Source organism: Clarias gariepinus, chromosome 9 (assembly GCF_024256425.1).
Source record: "Clarias gariepinus isolate MV-2021 ecotype Netherlands chromosome 9, CGAR_prim_01v2, whole genome shotgun sequence".
In the NCBI taxonomy this organism is placed as follows: domain Eukaryota; kingdom Metazoa; phylum Chordata; class Actinopteri; order Siluriformes; family Clariidae; genus Clarias; species Clarias gariepinus.
Window position 1 is genome coordinate 3,490,021 of NC_071108.1, and position 21,107 is coordinate 3,511,127.

At 40.5% G+C, this 21,107-nt stretch overlaps 1 protein-coding gene across 1 annotated transcript; it reads right to left on the bottom strand.

The window, feature by feature from the left end:
- Nucleotides 1-6,056: 6,056 nt before the first annotated feature.
- Nucleotides 6,057-20,700, bottom strand: lpxn (leupaxin). The gene is made up of 9 exons (XM_053504304.1): nucleotides 20,599-20,700; nucleotides 16,539-16,618; nucleotides 16,357-16,409; nucleotides 12,925-13,024; nucleotides 12,505-12,747; nucleotides 9,802-9,975; nucleotides 9,614-9,695; nucleotides 8,904-9,052; nucleotides 6,057-8,304 (listed from the first exon to the last, which is right to left on the bottom strand). Exons 1-9 carry the CDS (start codon nucleotides 20,648-20,650, stop codon nucleotides 8,038-8,040), a joined length of 1,200 nt encoding a protein of 399 aa, XP_053360279.1. The 5' UTR covers nucleotides 20,651-20,700; the 3' UTR covers nucleotides 6,057-8,037.
- Nucleotides 20,701-21,107: the final 407 nt, after the last annotated feature.

The following is a 21,107-nucleotide window of genomic DNA, read 5'->3' on the forward strand; positions in this document are numbered from 1 at the left end:
TGCCCCCGTAGACGATGAGTGAGTGAGTGAATGCACAGTATAACTTGCACCTTCTCACCTTCAGGGTTGCGGGTTCGAATCCTACATGTTCTTCCTATTCTAGATGGGTTTCCTCCAGGTTTCCTTCCAGAGTCCAATGGCATGCACCGTTGTAGCTTTGGTACCCCATCCAGTGTGTCCCCCCGCTTTGTGCCTTACATTCCCTGAGATGGGCTCCAGGCCTTCAGCAACCCTACAGTACATTAGCACTATAAGATGAATGGACCGACAGTTCAAATCTAATTATAGCGTAATTATATTTAGGAAAAGTGGCGGCACAGTGGCTTAGTGGTTAGCACTGTCACTTTACACCTCCAGGTCCTGGGTTCGATTCCTGGGAGGAGTCTACAGTGTTAGAATGTTCCAACAGTCTTTAGGGCGATGTACTGAGTAACTCAACTGCAAGAGCTAACTTGCTTTTCATTTACATTCCACAACAACTACTGTAACTAGAAATGTATAAAAAGTGAAATGTGATGTGATTTTTCCCTAATTTAATCCGGACCTGCCAGTTAGGTCTTACCCACATACTGTAACCCACATACTGTAAACATATCCGCATACAGTACACAAACTCACTGACGTCCCCATGATTCGTTAGTGTTTTTGTGATTGATAGGGAACCGAGAGTATGGCTGCGTTCCCCCTCCGCAATCTTTGCCAATTTTAATCTCTTGGGTTCTTTAATAAATAAAAATTGTAGCCCTTTTTACATCCAATTGCTGAGGCATGAAAGGGATAAAACCCCGCAGGCCACCCAGACATGGGAAATTAATCAACCTAATTACTGAGAAAAGTAACCCTGTTTCATCACACCAGCTTGTCATTGATTGATTTTCTATAACAGCATCACACCAAGTTCTTTATTCCTAACTTGGCAGTCCCACCGGGTTACCATTGCACATCTTATAAGAGACTGTTTACACAGTATTTAACTTTGTTAAGTGTATTTTCTTTATTTGCAGACATTTCGGCTACTGATTTGTTTTGGGCACAATTGTAAAAAAAAAAAAAAAAGGGGAAGTAGGAGGAATGTAGAAATTAAAAGCAAGAGGAGTGAGAGAGAAAAAACAAGACAGATCAAGTGAAAAAAGCAAATGCTAGCGGACAGGTACAGGCGCTCTCAGCCAACGCTTACAGGAAGTGCTGAGTAGAGAGCAGGCGCTCATTAATCAGGTGGGATACCTGCACCGCGCCGGCGACGAGCCAAACCAAACACAGCAGGAGAAGAACTCGGCAACAAACTCCCAGGTCTAATTAATATCCGAGCCCCACGTCACCAGGGTGCAATTACAGGCCCGCTGAAGTTGTCACGTTTTGTCTTCTTCTGAAAACAGAACCAGCCCCGGTCCTGACCTCTGAAAAGCACCAAGGGCTTTACTCTGGAAAAGCATGCTATATATTCGGATAGTTTATGTAAGCCCTGCAGCAGTGCGGGTCGGTTCTACAGAGCAAAAGAGAACTTCACAAAGATTTATTGTAGGTCAGCTGTTAGCCCGGGATGGTCCACGCCGGGCTTGGCTCGGGGAAAAGCCTCAGAGGGAAGTGTTCACAGGTCATCAGATTTGTGAGGTGTTAATATTTTTTGCAGAGAGTAACAGCCATGAGCTCAGGTCTGAAAACACATTAAACACAGTCGAGTGCGAAAGCTCTGTGCTCTGTGCCCAACTCAATCAGACCTGGAGGCTTTTCTCTTTAGTCCAAATAAGGAAAACTTCTAATGTGTATGTGTGTGGAAATGACTTCAGTGACTTACAGACATATTGAGCTCTTATCACACATACTGAAGTTTTGTTATTTTAGTTTTTATACAAATTTCCAGGATTTTAAGCAGATTTTGGATAATGTTGTCATGCAGTTTTGCCTCACCTTGTTCATTCCCAGCTCCAGTGTTATTAATTTAATGGATTTTGGAGCAGATGTTATATTTACATTTAGGCATTTGGCAGACACTCTTATCCAAAGCAACTTACATTTTTATCACATTATACATCTGAGCAGTTGAGGGTTAAGGGCCTTGCTCAAGGGCCCAACAGTGGCAACTTTGTGGTTATGGGGTTTGAACCTGGGATCTTCCGAACCGTAATCCAATGCCTTAACCACTGAGCTACCCCTAAACACTTGCGTTAGCCCGTGTACTGTAACCAATAACTAATCACCACTGTTCCCAATACCCAATCAGTGATTGCCATATTTCCCAATAACCAATCATTAATCATCACTGTTCACAGTAACCAATACATGCAAAACAAAATTAAGAAATCTGCACTGACTAATATTAGTTTTAATTAGCTGTTTTAGCTGTTTTTGCTTCTGTCACAGTTAATTTATTCTACTCTTATTTTGAGTATTCTTTTTTTTTGTAATTGTTACTTTGATCCCAAGTTTCCCACATTTTTTCATTTCTGTTCCTTTGTTGTTGTTGTTGTTGTTTTGTTTTTTTCCATTTTTTTGTACATTAGAGTCATATCATTCCTAGGACTATTCTCATCTGGATTGTGTTTTGAAGTTATTAATAACTACCCTACAGCTAATCACCAAAGGTTTTGACCTTTGCGCTTGATGTACCTATAATTCATGCCCTGCCGTTCAGTTTATTTTTGTTTATGTAGCACATTTAAAATTAGCCACAATGCAGCTTTTTACAGAAATATGAATATAGATTTAAGTTCGTCCCAAATGAGGCAACTTGGGAGGAATCTTAAGCATGAGCGTCACGGTCATCTAGGTTTTTCTTTGCATTATAACTTTAAGTCTATAATAACGGAGGTGAAGTTATCCAGGTATTAAATGGGTATGTATGTTGTGTGCGGAGCAGAAGCCAGGACTCCGGCATGGCGAGCTTTGAGAACGTCACTTAAAGAAATAACCAGAAGGTAAACTGAGCATGAGGTGCCCCGGGATATACAGCAGCTAACCTTATGGACGCGTGTGAGTTACGTTGCTGCCCCAAGAAATATACCACCAGTCCTGATGTGCATTATATTTGTGTGTTTTCTCGGTTGTGATTAACGTTTGAGCTCGGTGATTAACCCAGTGGCTAATAAATCACATGCATCCAACTATGGCGTCTCGTTTTTGCCAAAAGCAGATTTCGATTTTATTTGCTCTCATTGTGTTTTTTTAATCCTATATCATGCGTACTCCATCATCCTGCCAGCCCTCGTGCTCTCTTGTCCTTTACGAGGCTCTTGTGTCCACTTTTTTTTTCTGGTCGCTGGGGTCAGCATGTACACATTCCCAGGTGCGTGTGACTTTTACTGCTTTTATTGTTTATTAACCCAAGGTTGCCAGGTTGGCTGCTTTCCAGCTTTATGTTTTGGTGACCGAATGGCTGTGGAGCATTTTGGGGACTGGTGGGTCAGGTTTCAGGACCAAGGAATGGCCAGCTCAAACTTTTTAACCCCATGATTATGGTCATAAATATGTGGCTCGCACCACAGTGAAAGCCTTCTAACTTCAGAAAGCCTTCTAACTGAGGCCTCACCTTTCACCCTGCGCTTTCTCTCGTTACGCAGGCGCACCAGACGCACCCCTTCTCACCCCGTCTTTATTCTGTCTTTATGTAAATGACTCCTACATGTTTTATGGCACTTTTCTCCCTGACCTGAGTTTATTTCTTCTCCAAAATAGAGTGAAGGAAGAGAAGGAAGAGAAGGAGGAGGATGAGGAGAAGCAAGAGGAAGAGGAGAAAGGTAAGGAAACAGAGGATAAGGAAGAAGAGGATGGAGATGAGGAGGATAAGGAATTAGAGGAAAAGGGGGCAATGCAATGAAGCAAAGTAAACACTTTGCTCTCTTAGCATGGTGGGATGGGAGGCACTTATCGCTCTCACATCAATCATGGTTCTCCTGCGAGTGTGTCACACCACCCCCAACACTGCGAGAGAGAGCAGTTTCGAAAAAAAGACGTCGCTGGCGTCACATGGTTCGGAGGAAACTTCGGCCCTCCCTGACTGGTAGTAGTAGCCATAATGTGTGAGCCCCCTAGTGATGGGTGCGAACTGGATACGACTAAATTAGGGTAAAAAACAGGGGGGATAGTATTCTATTTTTTAAACAATCAGTTTATTTTTAATTTACTGTAGATGAAGTTATTCCTGTAGATTATTTTTTCTTTCATATTTTTTATTTATAACAGATTTCTAATTGATTTATTTATCATAGTTTCACTAATTATTTATTTATTGTTTGTTTGTTTGTTTGTTTGTTTGATTGATTACCCAATAAAGGGTCTGAACGATGCCTCTGACCCTCCGTATTTATTTACGGCCAGCTCTCTAAATTCAGCCGCCGGTGAGATGTAGGACATTCTTTAGACCTCCAGTTCTGGTCTGCTGTCACCGCTACAGAACTGCGACAATCACATCAGCTCCTTCTCCCAAAATTCTAGATTTGCCACCAGATCTCCTTTTCTTTTAACAACGACTTGCTGCTGCTGCTGCAACCAAACTGTTATTGCCCCCTTTGACCCCAAGCGTGGACTTCGCTTCATGTCCACATCTTCAGCCCACCGGCCCGGTGCAGTCATGCTCGCTGAACATTCCTGACTAACACTGACACACATACCATACACTAATGTTTGCAAATGTCTGCTTAAGTCTGATAATGTCAGCTACAGACTGCAAATGTTTGCTAATGTCTGCTTAAGTCTGTTAACGTCTGCTATAGTCTTCTAATGTCAGCAAAGGTCTGCTATAGTCTGCTAATGTCTGCTTAAGTCTGTTAACGTCTGCTATAGTCTTCTAATGTCTGATCATGTCTGCTATAGTCTGAGACAATCTGCTAAAGTATGTTAATGTCTTCTACAGTCTGGTAATGTCTGCTAAAATCTGCTACTGTCTGCTAAAGAGTGATAATGTCTGGTCTGCTAAAATTTGTTAATGTCTGCTTAAGTCTGTTAACGTCTGCTATAGTCTTCTAATGTCAGCAAAGTTCTGCTAATGTCTGCTTAAGTCTGAGACAATCTGATCATGTCTGCTATAGTCTGAGACAATCTGCTAAAGCATGATAATGTCTGGTCTGCTAAAATTTCTTAATGTCAGCTACAGGCTGCTAATGTCTGCAAAAATCTCGCTCTGAATGATGACTCAGTAGCGTTAGCATTAGGATCAGGTTTTGATTAGCTATTTAGCACACTGCGTGATCGGTGCTGGGCTGTGTGAAGGATGTGGAAGTTGAATGAAATCTAAGTGTCTCTCTCTCTCTCTCTCTCTCTCTCTCTCACACACACACACACACACACACATATTCATACTCGGGTGCAATTAAGCATAGTTAGTCCATCTATTATGTTTTGGGGAAGTAGGAGGAAACACACACACACGCACACACACACACACACACACTTACATGATCTCAGGATGGAAGTAGGAACTAGGGAGCTATAAGTTCTCTCTCTCTTTCTCTCATCTCTTAATTGCAGAGGGAATCTATGTATATATACTAAATGCATGTTAAGGATGTGTGTGTGTGTGTGTGTGTTTGTGTGTGTGTACAGTCAGCATGGGAGGTTTTGTGTAGTTCGCGACTCTTTGTGGTGTTAAACACATCTTGACCTTTCACCTTTCCTCCCTCAACGGTTTTACGAAACATCAGCGTCTAATTCTCTAAAGATTAAGAAGCAAGAAGAGAAGAAAAACAGGACAGTGACCTGACAGTGACCAGCTTAAGCTCTTGTGCAAGCACTTCTTCATTTTGGGAACTTGAGACTTTAGTTCTCTGCGTGGGAAGATGTGTGTGCAACAGTATTTGAAGAGAATTTATATTGTTATGAATACATAAATAGAAATGTATAACGGTGAACTTTATGGTGGTCTACATTATGTATCCTGACATATTAGACAGTAAATAAATCTGGTGTTTAATGCGCCATCGGGGGTCAAAACTTATGGAACCAGGCCAAAAATTGTTGCAGTCTGGGCCACAGAATGAACTTTTAATCTGTTATTTAAATTAAATCGTAATTCTAAGACAGGGGAAGGAAAAAAGAAAAGTAGTCTGAAACATGAAAAGAGGGAAAGAAAAAAGAAGAGGGGTGAAGAGGCAAGGGAAACCAACAAAATAGGAGTACAAAAAAAACAGAACCATGAAGACAATAATAAAGAAAGAGAGAGAGAGGGAAAGAGAGAGCGCATAATTACTTAACTGAACTCAAAGATTCTGCAAGAAAATAAGAGCTATTCTCTTTGGTTCTACTAGAGGGCAGCAAATAACAACCAAGTCTTTATTAGCAATCCAAATAACACAGGATCCAGACTGTAAAGTTCAAAAGGAGTAAACACTTATAAAAGAGACTGTATGGTACAAACAGTAACTTTTATCTGATTTGCACTTGACTGACATTTTATTAGGAACACCCATATACCTGGACATTCATGAAAACGGCTAATCAGCCAGTCATATGGCGTCAGATCATGTCAAATCATGCAAATACATGTAGATGTCAAGTGCTTTACTTAAATTTTAACAAGGATGTTACATTTTTAATGAGCTCAGTGGCAACTGTGGGTGTCGTTTCCAAGTTTGGGTTTTTCAAAAATTCTGTGGAGGTTTCATACATACTGAAGCAGTCTGACACAGTGGTGTGGAGGAAAGAGGAAGAAAAACACTGAATGTCTGGTGACAGTGTCTAGTAGAGGGGTGGAGATTAGATTAGATTAGATTAGATTAGATTAGATTAGATTAGATTAGATTAGATTAGATTAGATTAGATTAGATTACGCTTAAAAGTCAATGTAATACAGAACAGCCTGGACTTTTCAAGCCAGTAGGATCACTAACTCCAATATGTTATGCAGAAAAGAATCTCAGCACAAACTCAGGACACTGCGCTACAACAGGAGTAGATCAGATCACATCCCACTCTTGTCAGACACAACCAGGAATGTGATGCTAAAAATATGATAAATCAGTATCTATACATTGATCTAGTGGAAAAAGTTTGGGATTGTACTAGGGTGAGTCAAAAATTATCCACACTCAGGCTGTAGAAATAATTTTAATAACTTTTAGAAAAGGACATAACTTTTCAACATATTTTCCTTGCTTTTTCAATACACTTTGTCCGTCTGTCAACAAGCTCTCGGGTCCCCTCATTTACATTTTTTTTATTCTTAGCTGCGAGCCATGAATCCACAACTGTCTTTATCAGAAGTCAATCTTCATCCTCGTAGGGCCGCTTTCAGGGGACCAAACAGGTGAAAGTCTGATTGAGCGAGATCTGGACTATAGGGAGGACACTTTAACACCTCAAAACAAAGACATACATCATCATGCAAGATCACGACACACTTGGATATCAGTCCTCTGCGTTTAATCTAAAATATAAGCTTCAGCTCTTCAATAAGCATCTCGCTGTAACGAGCATAATGTTCCAATACTTCTGGCCCTCGGGAATCCCAGAAAACCTGTAAGCATTGATGCATTTTCCAGCTGATGGTGGACTTTTTAACTTTTTCTCCGAGGATGTTTCCGTTCCATACTCTGCCTTTTACTCTCAGACTCGTATGAATCCGTGTCTCGTCACCAGTAATGATTCTCTTTAAGAAACTTTCACCTTCCTTAGAGTAACGCTACAAATTTAGTTTGCAGATATCCAAACGCATCTGTTTATGCTCTTCTGTGAGTTGTTTCAGGACCAGGTATACCCTCAGACCACGAAAAAATTGCTGTACGCTGCTTTTTTTTTCATGCAAATGGGAAATCCCATTTTTGCTCGCGCTGCAGTTACAAATGAACTAATGTAAAACGTTCACACCTGCACAGCAGTGACTGGGGAGACAGGAGCCATTAACAGAAAGCACTGATAAGACTACTGAAGTTTTAATATAACCAGAGTACGGATCATTTTTGACTCACCCTTGTCATTTCTGATCTGTAATATCAAACTGTGTATGAGGGATTCGATTATTACTGTTATTATCTCATGCTTATTTTTTCCCTATAATTGTCTCGACAGACTCGGGGACAGAAACCGGAACGCGCTAACCACTTGCTTTTATAGGAAGAGTTTGGTGTGACAGGGGTTGCAGTACGGTTTTCCGGCCTGCTCCTTAAACACTCCCTGAGAGAGCTGACGCAGACAGAAAGCACACACAAAGTGCTCGGGGTGAAAACGGCGTCCCAGAGCGGACATGCAGCGGCCCGTGATGGGGGCGTTACAAGTGGCGCACAGCGTCCCCATCCGAGAGTGGTAGTGCTGAGAACACAGGGGGCGACCGTCTATCTGCAGGAAACAGCCGTCTGTAAAGGGCTGCAGACAGTCCTGAGAGAGAGAGAGAGAGAGAAAGAGAGAGAATAAACATTAGAACTAATGACAGAAAGAAATGAAGAGATGAGGTAGCGAGAAAGAAAGTAAGAAGTGGAGCTGATAGAGAAAGAAAATATATGACAGATAAAGAAAAAAAGAAAAGTATGGTGAAATAGACATAAATGTGAATGAGAAGAGAGAGAGAGAGAGAGAGCAAAGAAAGACAGACACATGGACAGTAAAGGACAGAAAGAAGCAAAGATTAGAGAGAAAGTATAAAAAGCTCAATCAAGGACAAAAAAAGAGGGACAAGAGACAGAGATTGACGAGACAGAGAGAGTGAAAGACGGGAGCACAGGAAAACAAACAGATAGAGAAGAAGAGAAAAAGAGACAGAGAACAGATGCAAGGAAAGAAAAAGAATATACCTGATAAAGAAAGTGAGATATGGACGAAATAGAGACAAAGAAAGATGGGGAGATCGCAGAAAATCTAAGTAGAAAAGAAAGCAGAAAGAGAGATAGAAACAAGAAAATGCAAGATAAAAAAAGGGTCAGTGTGTGCGTGGGTGTGCATGAGTGTGTGTGTGAGGGTGTGTGTGTGTCCAGTCTCACAGCGCAGACGAAGCATTCCGGGTGCCAGGTGCCATTGGCCGCTGAGAGGTAGTTCTCCTTAACCGCCTCTCCACAGCCCGTACACTTCGGAGCAAACAGGAAATAAAAATCTTTAGGGCAGTACGGCTTTCCTTCACGCTCCATAAACCCTGCACACACACGCACACACACACACACACACACCATGAAGGATTGTAACATTATTATTATTTATTTATTTATTTTTATTTATTTTTTTTCCCCGATTTTCCCCCTAATTTAGTCGTGTCCAATTCCTCTCCGTCACTAGGGGGCTCCCACATTAAGGCTACTACCACCACTCAGCCGGGAAGGCCGAAAGACTATCACGTGTTTCCTCCGAACCACGTGACGCCAGCCGACCGCATCTTTTCGAACTGTTCACTCACGCAAGACAGCCAAACGCGTTAGGGGCGGCGTAACACACTCGGAGGACAGCGCTATCCGCTCCCTCCGCGTGCGCGAGCTCACAGATGCCCCTGATTGGCTGTACAGCTATGATTAATCTGGAAGCACTAAATACTTCTCATCCCGCCCCTCTGAGAGAGCTCTGCCATTCAGCCTTCTCTAGACCTCCGGCTGTGAGAGGTAACAGCATCACCCGGGAACCGAACGGAATCCACCGAATGGATTGTAACATTATTAATCACACTGTACAGTGTTGCGTTGTTGTGTTGTGTTCTCGTCCTCACCACTAGGTCCGAACTGTTCCCCGCAGTGAGTGCAGAAGAAATGTTCTGGGTGCCATGTGCGGTCCATCGCCGTCAGGATGTTCTGTTGAAAAACACACACACACACACTGTGTTAAAGGAGGATGTTGGGATAAGTGTGTGGTAGTGTAGTGTAGTGTACAGTGTACAGGTGTATGTGTGTGTGTTACCTGTAGAATCGGACCCTGGCAGTACGAGCAGCGTGGCGAGTACAGCTGCTGGTAATCAGCCTCGCAGTACGGCTTTCCATCACGCTCGAAGAAGCCTTTAGAGCCGAGTTCCACTTTACACACCATACACACGAAGTGCTCGGGGTGCCACACTTGCCCCAGGGCCGTGATTATCTACACACAGGACAGCACACTGGGTACTAACACATATAGAAGACACAGTGCTCAGGGTGCCACACTTGCCACAACCCCTATACTGTATCTACTCCAACCTCTGCTCTTCCCTTAATCTCTCCACCTCCCCCAACCTCTATACCTGCCACAACCCCTATATCTTCCGCAACCTCTACACCTGCCCCAACCTCTAGATCTACCACAACCTCTACACCTGTCCCAACCTCTATACCTGCCACAAATTCTATATCTACCCCAACCTCTACCCCTGTCCCAACCTCTATATCTACCCCAACCTTTATAACTACCCCAACCTCTATATATCTACCCCAACCTCTCCACCTGCCCAACCTCTACCCCCGCCCAAACCTCTATATCTACCCCAACCTCTATAACTACCCCAACCTCTATATCTACCTCTAACCTCTCCACCTCCCCAACCTTTACACCTGCCCCAACCTCTACAGGGGGGAAAAAAGTATTTAGTCAGCCACCAATTGTGCAAGTTCTCCCACTTAAAAGATAAGAGAGGCCTGTAATTTTCATCATAGGGAATACCTCAACTATGAGAGACAAAATTCAGAAAATCACATTGTAGAATTTTTAATACATTTATTTGCAAGTTACTGTATGGTGGAAAATAAGTATTTGGTCAATGACAACATTACATCTCCCTACTTTGTTATATACCCTTTATTGGCAGTGACAGAGGTCAAAGGTTTTCTGTAAGTCTTTACAAGGTTTTCACACACTGTTGCTGGTATTTTGGCCCATTCCTTCATGCAGATCTCCTCTAGATCAGTGATGTTTTGGGGCTGTTGATGGGCAACATGGACTTTCAACTCCCTCTAAAGATTTTTTATGGGGTTGAGATCTGAAAACTGGCCAGGCCACTCCAGGACCTTGAAATGCTTCTTACGAAGCCACTCCTGTGTTGCCCGGGTGGTGTGTTTGGGATCATTGTCATGCTGAAAGCCCAGCCACGTTTCATCTTCAGTGTCCTGCTAATGGAAGGAGGTTTTCACTTACAATCTCACTATACATGGCCCCATTCATTCTTTCCTTTACACGGATCAGTCGTCCTGGTCCCTTTGCAGAAAAACAGACCCAAAGCATAATGTTTCCACCCCCAAGCTTCAAAGTAGATATGGTGTTCTTTGGATGTAACTCAGCATTCTTTCTCCTTCAAACACGACAAGTTAAGTTTTTAAGTTTTTTAAGTTTTTACCAAAAAGTTCTATTTTGGTTTCATGTGACCATGTGACATTCTCCCAAATCCTCTTCAGACGGGCCTGAACATGTACTGGCTTAAGCAGAGGGACACGTCTGGCACTGCAGGATTTGAGTCCCTGGCGGTGCAGTGTGTTACTGATGGTAGCCTTTGTTACTTTGGTCCCAGCTCTCTGCAGGTCATTCACTAGGTTCCCCCATGTGTTTCTGGGATTTTTTTCTTACAGTTCTTGTGATCTTTTTGACCCCACGGGGTGAGATCTTGCGTGGAGCCCCAGATCGGGGGAAATTATTAGTGGTCTTGTATGTCTTCCATTTTCTAATAATTACTCCCACAGTTGATTTCTTCACATCAAGCTGCTTACCTATTGCAGATTCAGTATTTCCTAATGCAGTCTGGTGCAGGTCTACAATTTTGTTTCTGGTGTCCTTTGACATCTCTTTGGTCTTGGCCATATTGGAGTTTGGAGTGTGACTGTTTGAGGTTGTGGACAGGTGTCTTTTATACTGATAACAGATGCCATTAATACAAGTAACGAGTAAAGGACAGAAGAGCCTCTTAAAAAAGAAGTTACAGGTCTGTTAGAGCCAGAAATCTTGCTTGTTTGTAGGTGACCAAATACTTATTTTACAGAGGAATTTACCAATTAATTAATAAAAAAAAGGGGGTTTTCTGGATTTTTTTTTCTTATTTTGTCTCTCATAGTTAAGGTGTACCTATGATGAAAATTACAGGCGACAGTGGGAGAACTTGCACAATTGGAGGTTGACTAAATACTTTTATGCCCCATTGTATTTCTGCCCCAACCGCTACACTTTCCCGAACCTCTTCACCTGCCCCAACCTCTCCTCCCGCCCCAACCTCTACACCTGCCCCTTGAGCATACCTATCACATTTGTCCCACCAGAAGCCCTTATGGATTTAATTACTTGACTTGATCTGTCAGGATAACAGTCTGTCTTCCTCTGTGTCTGTCTGTCTGTCGATCTAACTATCAGTTTGTTAGGCTATCAGTCTACCTGTCTGCCTGCTGTCTGACTGTCTGATGGTCTACCTGTCTATATCTCAGTCTGTCTGTCTGTCTGTCTGTTGGTCTACACATCTAAATCTCAGTCAGTCTGTCTCTCTGTTAGTCTACCTGTCTGTGTGCCTGTCTGTCTGTCTGTCTACATATCAGTCTGTCTGTCTTTTTGTTTTTCTGCATGTCAGTCTACCTCACCATCAGTCTACCTACCTATGTGTCTGTCTGTCTACATTGCTGTCTGTTTATCAGTCTACCTGTCGGTTTGTCTGTCTACCTTCCCAGCGATGCCCTTCCCACAGGAAGCACAGTGTCCCTTGGCCGTAGTGCGCACTCCCATCTTCTCCATATCCGAGCTCAGCGTTCCCAGCAGGTTGTCAATGGTGTCGATGTTCTTAGACGAGTTCTTGGACGTGTTCTCCGCTCCTGGATCATCTTGCACACTGGTTACTGCAGTTTCTTTTTTGTCTTCTGGCTTTTTGTCTTTTTCAGACTCCTGAACAAGCGGTTGATCTGAGACCTTACACACAGGATGATTTCTTTATGTACAACATATAATAATATATCTAATGAATAATAATATCCACAGAGATGACTTTAAAAATCAAACACTATAGTGCACAGTGCGAGTGAGCCTGTTCTGCCCTCTTGTGATTATTTCCGGTAAATTCAGGCTAGGGCTGAGGCTGAGACTCACCTCCAGGTTCAGGCCCAGCAGCTCATTCATGATGGAGTCCAGCTCTCGAGTTGCCGTTCCCGGACTCATCAACTCAGCCGAGACCGGAGCAGGCAACTGACTGAGAATGGAGAGGCATTATAAAAAGAATGATTTTAACCAGCTAAATAGTTAATAGTCTTTCATTGGATAATTACTTTACGGTAATTAATAAAGTCCAACTGCAACAAAAAAAAAAGACTCAGACAACCTCTGAGTTTGAGAACCTCACAACCTCAAACAGTCACACTCCAAACTCCTCTATGGCCAGTTATTTAACCCCAACTGATGCTTCTCATTTCTTCAAAAAATGTTTCAGAGGGGTCTAGTGATGGGATCTTTGAATCTCGTTCATCAAAATGAACAAATCTTTTTCATTTAGAGTCATTTAGTTCTTTTGATTAGATTTTTTGATCAGAAATAAAATGTAACAATTTCAATAAACAGACCCCCTAAACATCTACATAGGCAAATTTTGGCTCTAGTTCCAGTAATGTAAATATTACAATGCAGCTAAGGACATATTATGATAAACAGAATGAGCAGCTCACCTCCAATATCCTCTGGTCTGAATCATTTGTTTGAGTCAGGTGACAGAGAAACGAACGATTTGGATTAGAAGACCTAAAGGTAACTACTCATTTCTGTTTCCTGTACATAACCTATGGAGGTTTTGCAATGCTTTGCACATGCGCGCCCAGTAGAAATCAAACAAACCATTCTCTGAGACTACTCGTTCTTCTGAGTCACTTTAAATAATTGTTCAAAAAGAACGAATCATTCATGAACGACCCATCTCTAAAAGGGTCAAGTTATTGTCCTACATCCCCATTCATTGGGGACAAAAACTAAGGAGATTGATGAAACTCCTTAAATTGGGTTAAAAATTGTAAAATGCATTAATAAATGGAAGGATAGTAGTGATCCCTCATCTTTGAGCACTTAGTGAAATCAATTTATTAAAAAAACAACAGCAGAACTCACGGAAAGTAAGAACATTTCCACACACGCAATGCAAAGAGAACTCAAGGGATTGGGAGTAAACAGTTGTGTAGCCTTAAGAAAACTATTTATCAGTGAGGATAATCAGAAAAATGGGGTTATAAGAACGAAATCTTTAAGTATCGTTTCTGTTGAAGCCCAAAGCGAACATTGAAGCTGCGAATCTGTAAGTATAATAAAATAAATATTGCCTTGAAAGAAATAAGTTCACCGTCTATCAGTGACGGATGGAAATGACTGTCGGTGTTAAGACGGAAACATTTGCTAAGTCAAAATCCTTCACAAGAACATTTTACAGCAGGGTGATAAAGGCAAAGTTACTGTAGACCGACATACATGAGAGCTGTTTACCCCTTAATCTGACCAAGTCATGCAGGGAAGCGAGGTTTCAAAATGACTCAATAAGTCTCAATGTTACTCAAAGTGTTCAACCGCTCCGAAAGTTCAGAGGTCCAGTAATAAAGCACTTTTCATTTCTTACAGCTGGTAAATTTTTTTTTCTTGTAGAAGTAATGACTGTCCAAACCTGGTGGGTGTTTTATTCCAGTTAAAACCTGTCTACCGCGGGAAGAACATTGGAAATGTATTGGAAAAACTCAAAGCAAAAAGTTAAAAACGTAAGTTATTTTCATTATTTTAATCAGAGACTTCTGTTTTCATTTTAAAACAGAAGTGATGGCTTACGAAAGCACTGTAACCTCACCGCCTGAGTCACAGCCTGATCACGACTCGACCTACAGCTCTCAGAATGCTCAGGACTCTGAAAAGACACGTCTGGTCCCAATCATTAGTCCCCAGTCACTGCAAACTCTAACATGTCAACTTCATTCAAAGCGTTTAAGGAAATTTCATGCCTTAAATCTTTTAGGATCTGAAACTCAGTTGATTATAATCCTATACTGAGTCTGAGTAGCTCCACTTAAAGCCACTTTTTAAAGCCATTGTTCTTCCAGTATACATGATGTTAGAGTAACTGGCATTTAACAGTAACAGCACACTGAAATTATTTCAGGCTTGTTAACAGACAAGGTTAAAGGACTTAGTGGCGGCTCAGCATTGCTGCGGGTTAAACCCCAGACCTTTAGATTAGTAACCTAGATCACAGTCCTGCCCATGTTCATGTTAATTTTAGCTTTGACTAGCAATCATCAGTTGTATTTACCACATGAGAAGAGTGTGTGATTGTTCTGCTATCATCTATCAAGCACGCAGAATTTGATTGAGTTTCACAGTCAATGCAAAAACAGGACATCCTATTGGATACACTAATAATAGTACAACATGTGGGAATTTATTAAGTGATAAATAAAATAAAACTATTTTTTATAGTTGTGCTTACTTATGTTGTGTACATATACCAGTCTTCCACAACATTTACACAATGTTACATTAACATATTAATGCTGATTATTAATTGCATACCAGTAAATTGGACACCCAAGGCTCTCTAATGTCCACTGGGACCAAAGGCCAGCCTGTCCGGTCTGATCCCACAGAGGAGCCAATGCAACACTAACTGCAATGCTGGGAGTGAAATAATGGCACCAGAACACCACAGCCTGCCACACGCGAGGCCCAGAAGGCAAAGGACCCAACCTCCAAATTCCCCAGATCCGAATCCAAACCAGTCCAATCCACCGAGACCTCACCCTGGAACCACTCAAAGGATCCACCACTGAAAACCACAGACCTCCCCCCACCTCTCCCACCCACCTCGAGGTATGATGGAGTCATGCACTAAAGGGGAACTTACTGTTCACACTAATGTTTTGCTTTGTAATATTATAACTGACATCTAGAAACAAAGTCTGGGCTGACAGCGCATTTAAGCACTTTGTAAAAGCAAACGCTCAGACATGTGCACTTGTGAACTTTATTGTTGTTGTTTTGATCATGTTCGCCCTTTAATATCCTGTTTGCACGTCGCCTGACCTTTCACCAGATTTGTCTTTAACTGCAAGCTCATCCTTTTTCCATGACAAGCATAATATCACATTAGGACGAAGGCAAAATTTGAAGCGGCTTCATTTTGAAGCAGGATCTCTTTGTTTTATTACATTAAGTTTGTACCCCCACGAGAACCGACATATTAGAATCATAGTATCGCTGCTCAAATTAACTTGGGAATCTAACCAGGTTCAGGTGCTGAAATAAAGATTGTTGGAGTTAAAGTACAGGTGAAGTCTGGTATTACTAATCTATAGCATTATAATTATATTTTTTAGCAAACAATGTTGAATTGATGGAGTTTAAAAAGAATAAAACGCTTGCTGCTGTTACAGTGCTGTAACATTGACTCCATTTCATCCCTCCAGCCAAACACCCTGTTGTTGTTTATTTTCCTTTAACATCACAGCATAAAGCGATTTATTCCTTATCCCTGAAGAACAGGCTTTAAAACAGACGACTTACCTGTACACATTTTCCTTAGCGCCTTGTCCTGATGTCGCGCCGACACCTGAGGACTAAACAGCAGTGTTTGAGATGAGATCGATGTCTTAAGATGAGACTTCACTCTATGTCGCTACTGATAGACCATTGTACATTACTGCAGTTTATACCTTACAGTACACTCAGTGTGTATTTGAACTCACCTGCGCAGACACGTTTAGGGTCAGCTTTTTGTTGGTGTCAGTTTTCTCAGACGTTGCAGCCAACTCCTCCAAAAGCATATCTGTATACAGGCATAGAACCAGGAACAAGAGTGAGATGGATGTACTCAGACTTATAACGTGGAGAAAATTCAGCCATAACATTACACCACAAAACATTAAGCTCATTACCAGGCACCAGGGAGTTGGCACCTGTCAGGGGGGTGTCCAGTGGGTAAGCCAGTGGACTACTGAGTAGGAGGTCCCAGGTTCAAACCAACACTGTTGGGCCCCTGAACAAGACCTTCAACCCTCATGTGACTCATTTGTCTGATGTTTCACTTGGATACTCAATCAGATTGAGATCTGTGGAGTTTGGGGGTCGGATCAACAATCTTGAACTCTTGGCTCCCGACCTCGGGTGCCTTTCTGTCAAGACCAGCACTTACTTTGGGGTTAAGACCAAACAGGATGGCATTTGCTCCCCATGGGCATGGGTGAGACTTGAGTGCCCATGATCCTGTCACCAGTTTGCTGGTTTATAGATGGTGATCGGTGTTATTCACTTTACCTCTAAGTGGTTATAATGTCATGGCTCATCAAATATATAAATGTATAAATGTAATAAGATATTAAAATGTAAAGAAAAAATTTAAGTGACCATTTTCAGTGCTTTATTCCTCTTACACCATAGCACACTTCTAACAATAAAAAAATAAAAATTAATTATCAAATAAGCATTTTTATCTGTTTACAGTTTTGTGCAACGTCCACGAAACAAAGTCTGTTCCTTTAATTGGTTTCATTATTGCATGTTTCCTCTAAAACTAAGCTAAAAAGCCGCAAGTCTTCTGAGAAACATAATGCAAAAGTTAAATCTTTATCTTTAGCTGTGACACCGAAGACTTCTTCCAAAACATGTTCCATAAACATCCTCTTTTTTAGTGAACTTCACCATATCGCAATGGGTAAATACCAAGACATTTTAATATTACGTTTAAATTCTGTAACTCTTCTGCCATACAAGCTTCTGTAAAAGAGCTGTTACCATAGAAACGATAACATCTAAAAACTGACTGTTGTGTAACATTACATATTTGGCTGTAACTAAGCGGTAACTAAACACACACACACACACACACACACACACTCCAGCACATATCCGGTTGTTCTGATTGCACCTTCGCTGTGTTTCTAGAGGAAGTGATTCAGGGTCTTATGCTGCTGCCACACTAACTGATGTGAAACTAACCAAACGGCCGTAATTTCACACTTCTTATCATAACATTTAAGCGTGAATGAGCTGAAAAAGTATTTGTCCTGCGAGAGCTCGCTTCCTCATGCTGAGGAAGAGAAAGAAAAGGGAAGTCTAGAAAAGAAATGAACATGGTTTACTAGTGTGAGTCAATGTTATGTTAACCACACCGACTTCCTTACATGCTCAACTGTCCACTAACTGCTGACCTGTTTACATGGAATACCTTCAGGTCACAGTGCTGAGTATAGCAGGTCAGCGCAGATGCTACGGGGTCACAGTGAGTCGACTGGGCCTGAAGTCTATACAAGCATCATTCTTTTAAAACGGTGGAAGGTTTAATGTATTAGTATTGAGTTACATCCTTAATACACATATACGGTATGTACCATGTCTATAATTACAGTGCTGTGATAAAGATTATTTTAAATATATATTTTTATTTTAAATAATTACATTTGTCATACTTAAATTATTTAAATTAATTCAAAGGATTTTTAAAAGGAGTTAATTAAAAGGATCCTAAACACTGATTAAACTATAGCTACACCTGATATAAAGCCTCATATTCACAGCATACATCTCTCTCTCTCTCTCTCTCTCTCTCTATATATATATATATATATATATATATATAGACCTGACACATGAATCGAACCTAGGACCTGGAGGTGCAAGGTAACCATGCTACCACTAAGCCACTATATATATATATATATATATATATATATATATATATATATCATATATATATATATATATATATATATATATATATATATATCCTATATATATGTCTGTGTGTACAGAATTATTTCCTCCCACAGTCCGAAGACATGCTGATTAGGCTAATTCAGATTCTCAAACTGACTGGAGTGTGTGTGTGTGTGTGTTTGTGAATGACTCCACCATGGTTGTACAAAATGGGAATAAATAAACAGTCACCCCTGGCCTCCACAGTCGGGCTACAGAGATGTATATACAGTATAAAATTTGACTGTACTTGAGGTTCTTTCAATCAGTAACCAGATCCTATATCTATGTGCAAACAGGAAATGTTGCAAGACGACTTTTGCCTTTTGCAGGCTGTATGTTGCAGGCAGCGGAGCAAGACAAAAAAAAGTACAAAAAGTGATATTGCACAACTTCCAGTGCACCCTTACAGTACAGAGACAGGTGAATGGTTAAAAGACCCCGACCAAATAACAATTTATAAGTAATCCCAGATTTTGCAAACACAGAGATTCTGATAGCATTGTTTTAAATTTACAACTACAGTAATTAGAGATTATCGGTATCAAGCGTCGGTATTAAGAGAAATGAGAAAAATATATATAAATGGGTTTGAAACTGTACCTACAGTATGTACATTGTATATTCTTTAGGTCTGACTGTTTTTTTTTTATACTTTACACTACATTCATTTGCAGTCTGCAGTCCTGTGCAAAAGTCCACACGCAAATAACTGCTGAAAATGTTTCTATATTCAAAAAAATATTATAAAAACAGAAATGAATGAAACAAAGATAATAATTGGTGTGATGAGACTTTGCTTAAAATATAGTCTTGGTTATTTTTATATATATATATATTTGTCACACTTAAAGAATTTTGAATTTTAAAAGTATTTGGAATTTAATCCATACTGTAGTCCAAAAGGTTTATATATATATACAGTATATAGCTTCAAGGTTACAACTACAGCAATTAGAGATAGTGTCAGTCGGTAGCAAGAAATAAATTCATTCAATCCTCTAAATCCCTACAGTATTTACAGTGTATTTTGTTTAGGGTTGATTTATTTTTTTTTTTTTACACTTTACATTACTTTTATTTTCAGTGTAAAATGTCTACAGTCCTGTGCAAAAGTCTCAGGCAGACGCAAGTAACTGCTGTAGAGCAAGGACGTCTTGAAAAAGCTTCTAGTGTACATTCAAAAAACATACTATAAAAAGCAGTAAACAAAAATGAATGAAACGAAGATAATAATTGCTGTGACGAGCCTTTGCTTAAAATATAGTCTCGGGTACAATTTGTGCGGTTTTCTAAGAAAATTAGTTGGTTAGTTTAAATGAACATCCGGTAGAACCTGCCACAGTCCCTCACACCTGCCACGTAGGAAAAACCCAAAAGCTTTTCTTTCTTTTGTCTGTAGTTGAGTTCCTTTACATAATGTGCTTCTTAAGTTTTTGGCCTCCAGATATTTTTCTGCACTTTTTTGGGTGTAAAGACTTTTACACAGGACTGTATATGTATGATTTGGGTGTGATGTGGTAGTTCTTGTGCTTTAGTTTTTCTTAGTTTCTTTTTTTAACATAGGTTTTTTTTTTTTTTAAACCAGATGGCTATCACTAAAGTTTCAGTATCAGAAAGGAAAAGTGGTATCATGTCATATTCACTTTTAGGCCACTTAAAATAGTATATAAACTTCACACCATCAAGGTGAAGGGAACTGTTTGTACATTAAATAACATCATTTGTACATTTAACGCTTCATTATTTCTTTTTTATGATGGTGATAATGATGATGATGGTGATGGTAATGATGCTTTACAGCTAAAATGAGATACAAACATGTCATTTTAAGTCCAGAAATGATATAATTTTTGGTGCTTTATAAGATTCATATCAATTACTTAACCAAATTTGCCCAATGCACTCCACATGTTTCTGTCTAAACTTCATGATTTTGATAATAGACACAAAAGACAAGCTCATAACGAATTACTTTATGTACATCGTGAAAAAAAGAAAGAAAGAAAAGAAAGAAAATCAAATAACAGAAATAAAAAGAGATGAGTTACTCACCAAGCTCCTCCATGGCGCCGTGAGTGTGATTTGATTTTGGTACGTAGAGCATGAACCACTGAAACTTATAACTTCCTCTTCCTGTTAGAGTCTTACAACTTTCCTAACCTCACCTCTTTACTTCCTGTTTCCAGTGTTTATACCGTTTATATTCATATTAGGGTATTTTATATTGTGTATATTTAAATCAATTATTTCTTTACTACTTGGTTTATGCTGATAATCGGTTAAAAAATATGTCATAACATTCAGCATGATGTAGTGGAACAGGACCTGACAAACAGCCTTTACACTGGGCGTCTGTCTTCACGGAATTTCTGTGCCTCTTCTGCATCATGTGTCTGCATAGGTTTCCTCCAGGTTCTCTGGTTACCTCTGGGTTCTCGCTTTCTGACTCATTCTCTATAGCACAAACACCAATTAGATTACTCTGCATGTCTGTGGACTGTGAGGAAGCTGGAGTACCCAGACAAACTGCAAACTGCATGTGCACACTTTGATCCAAAGCG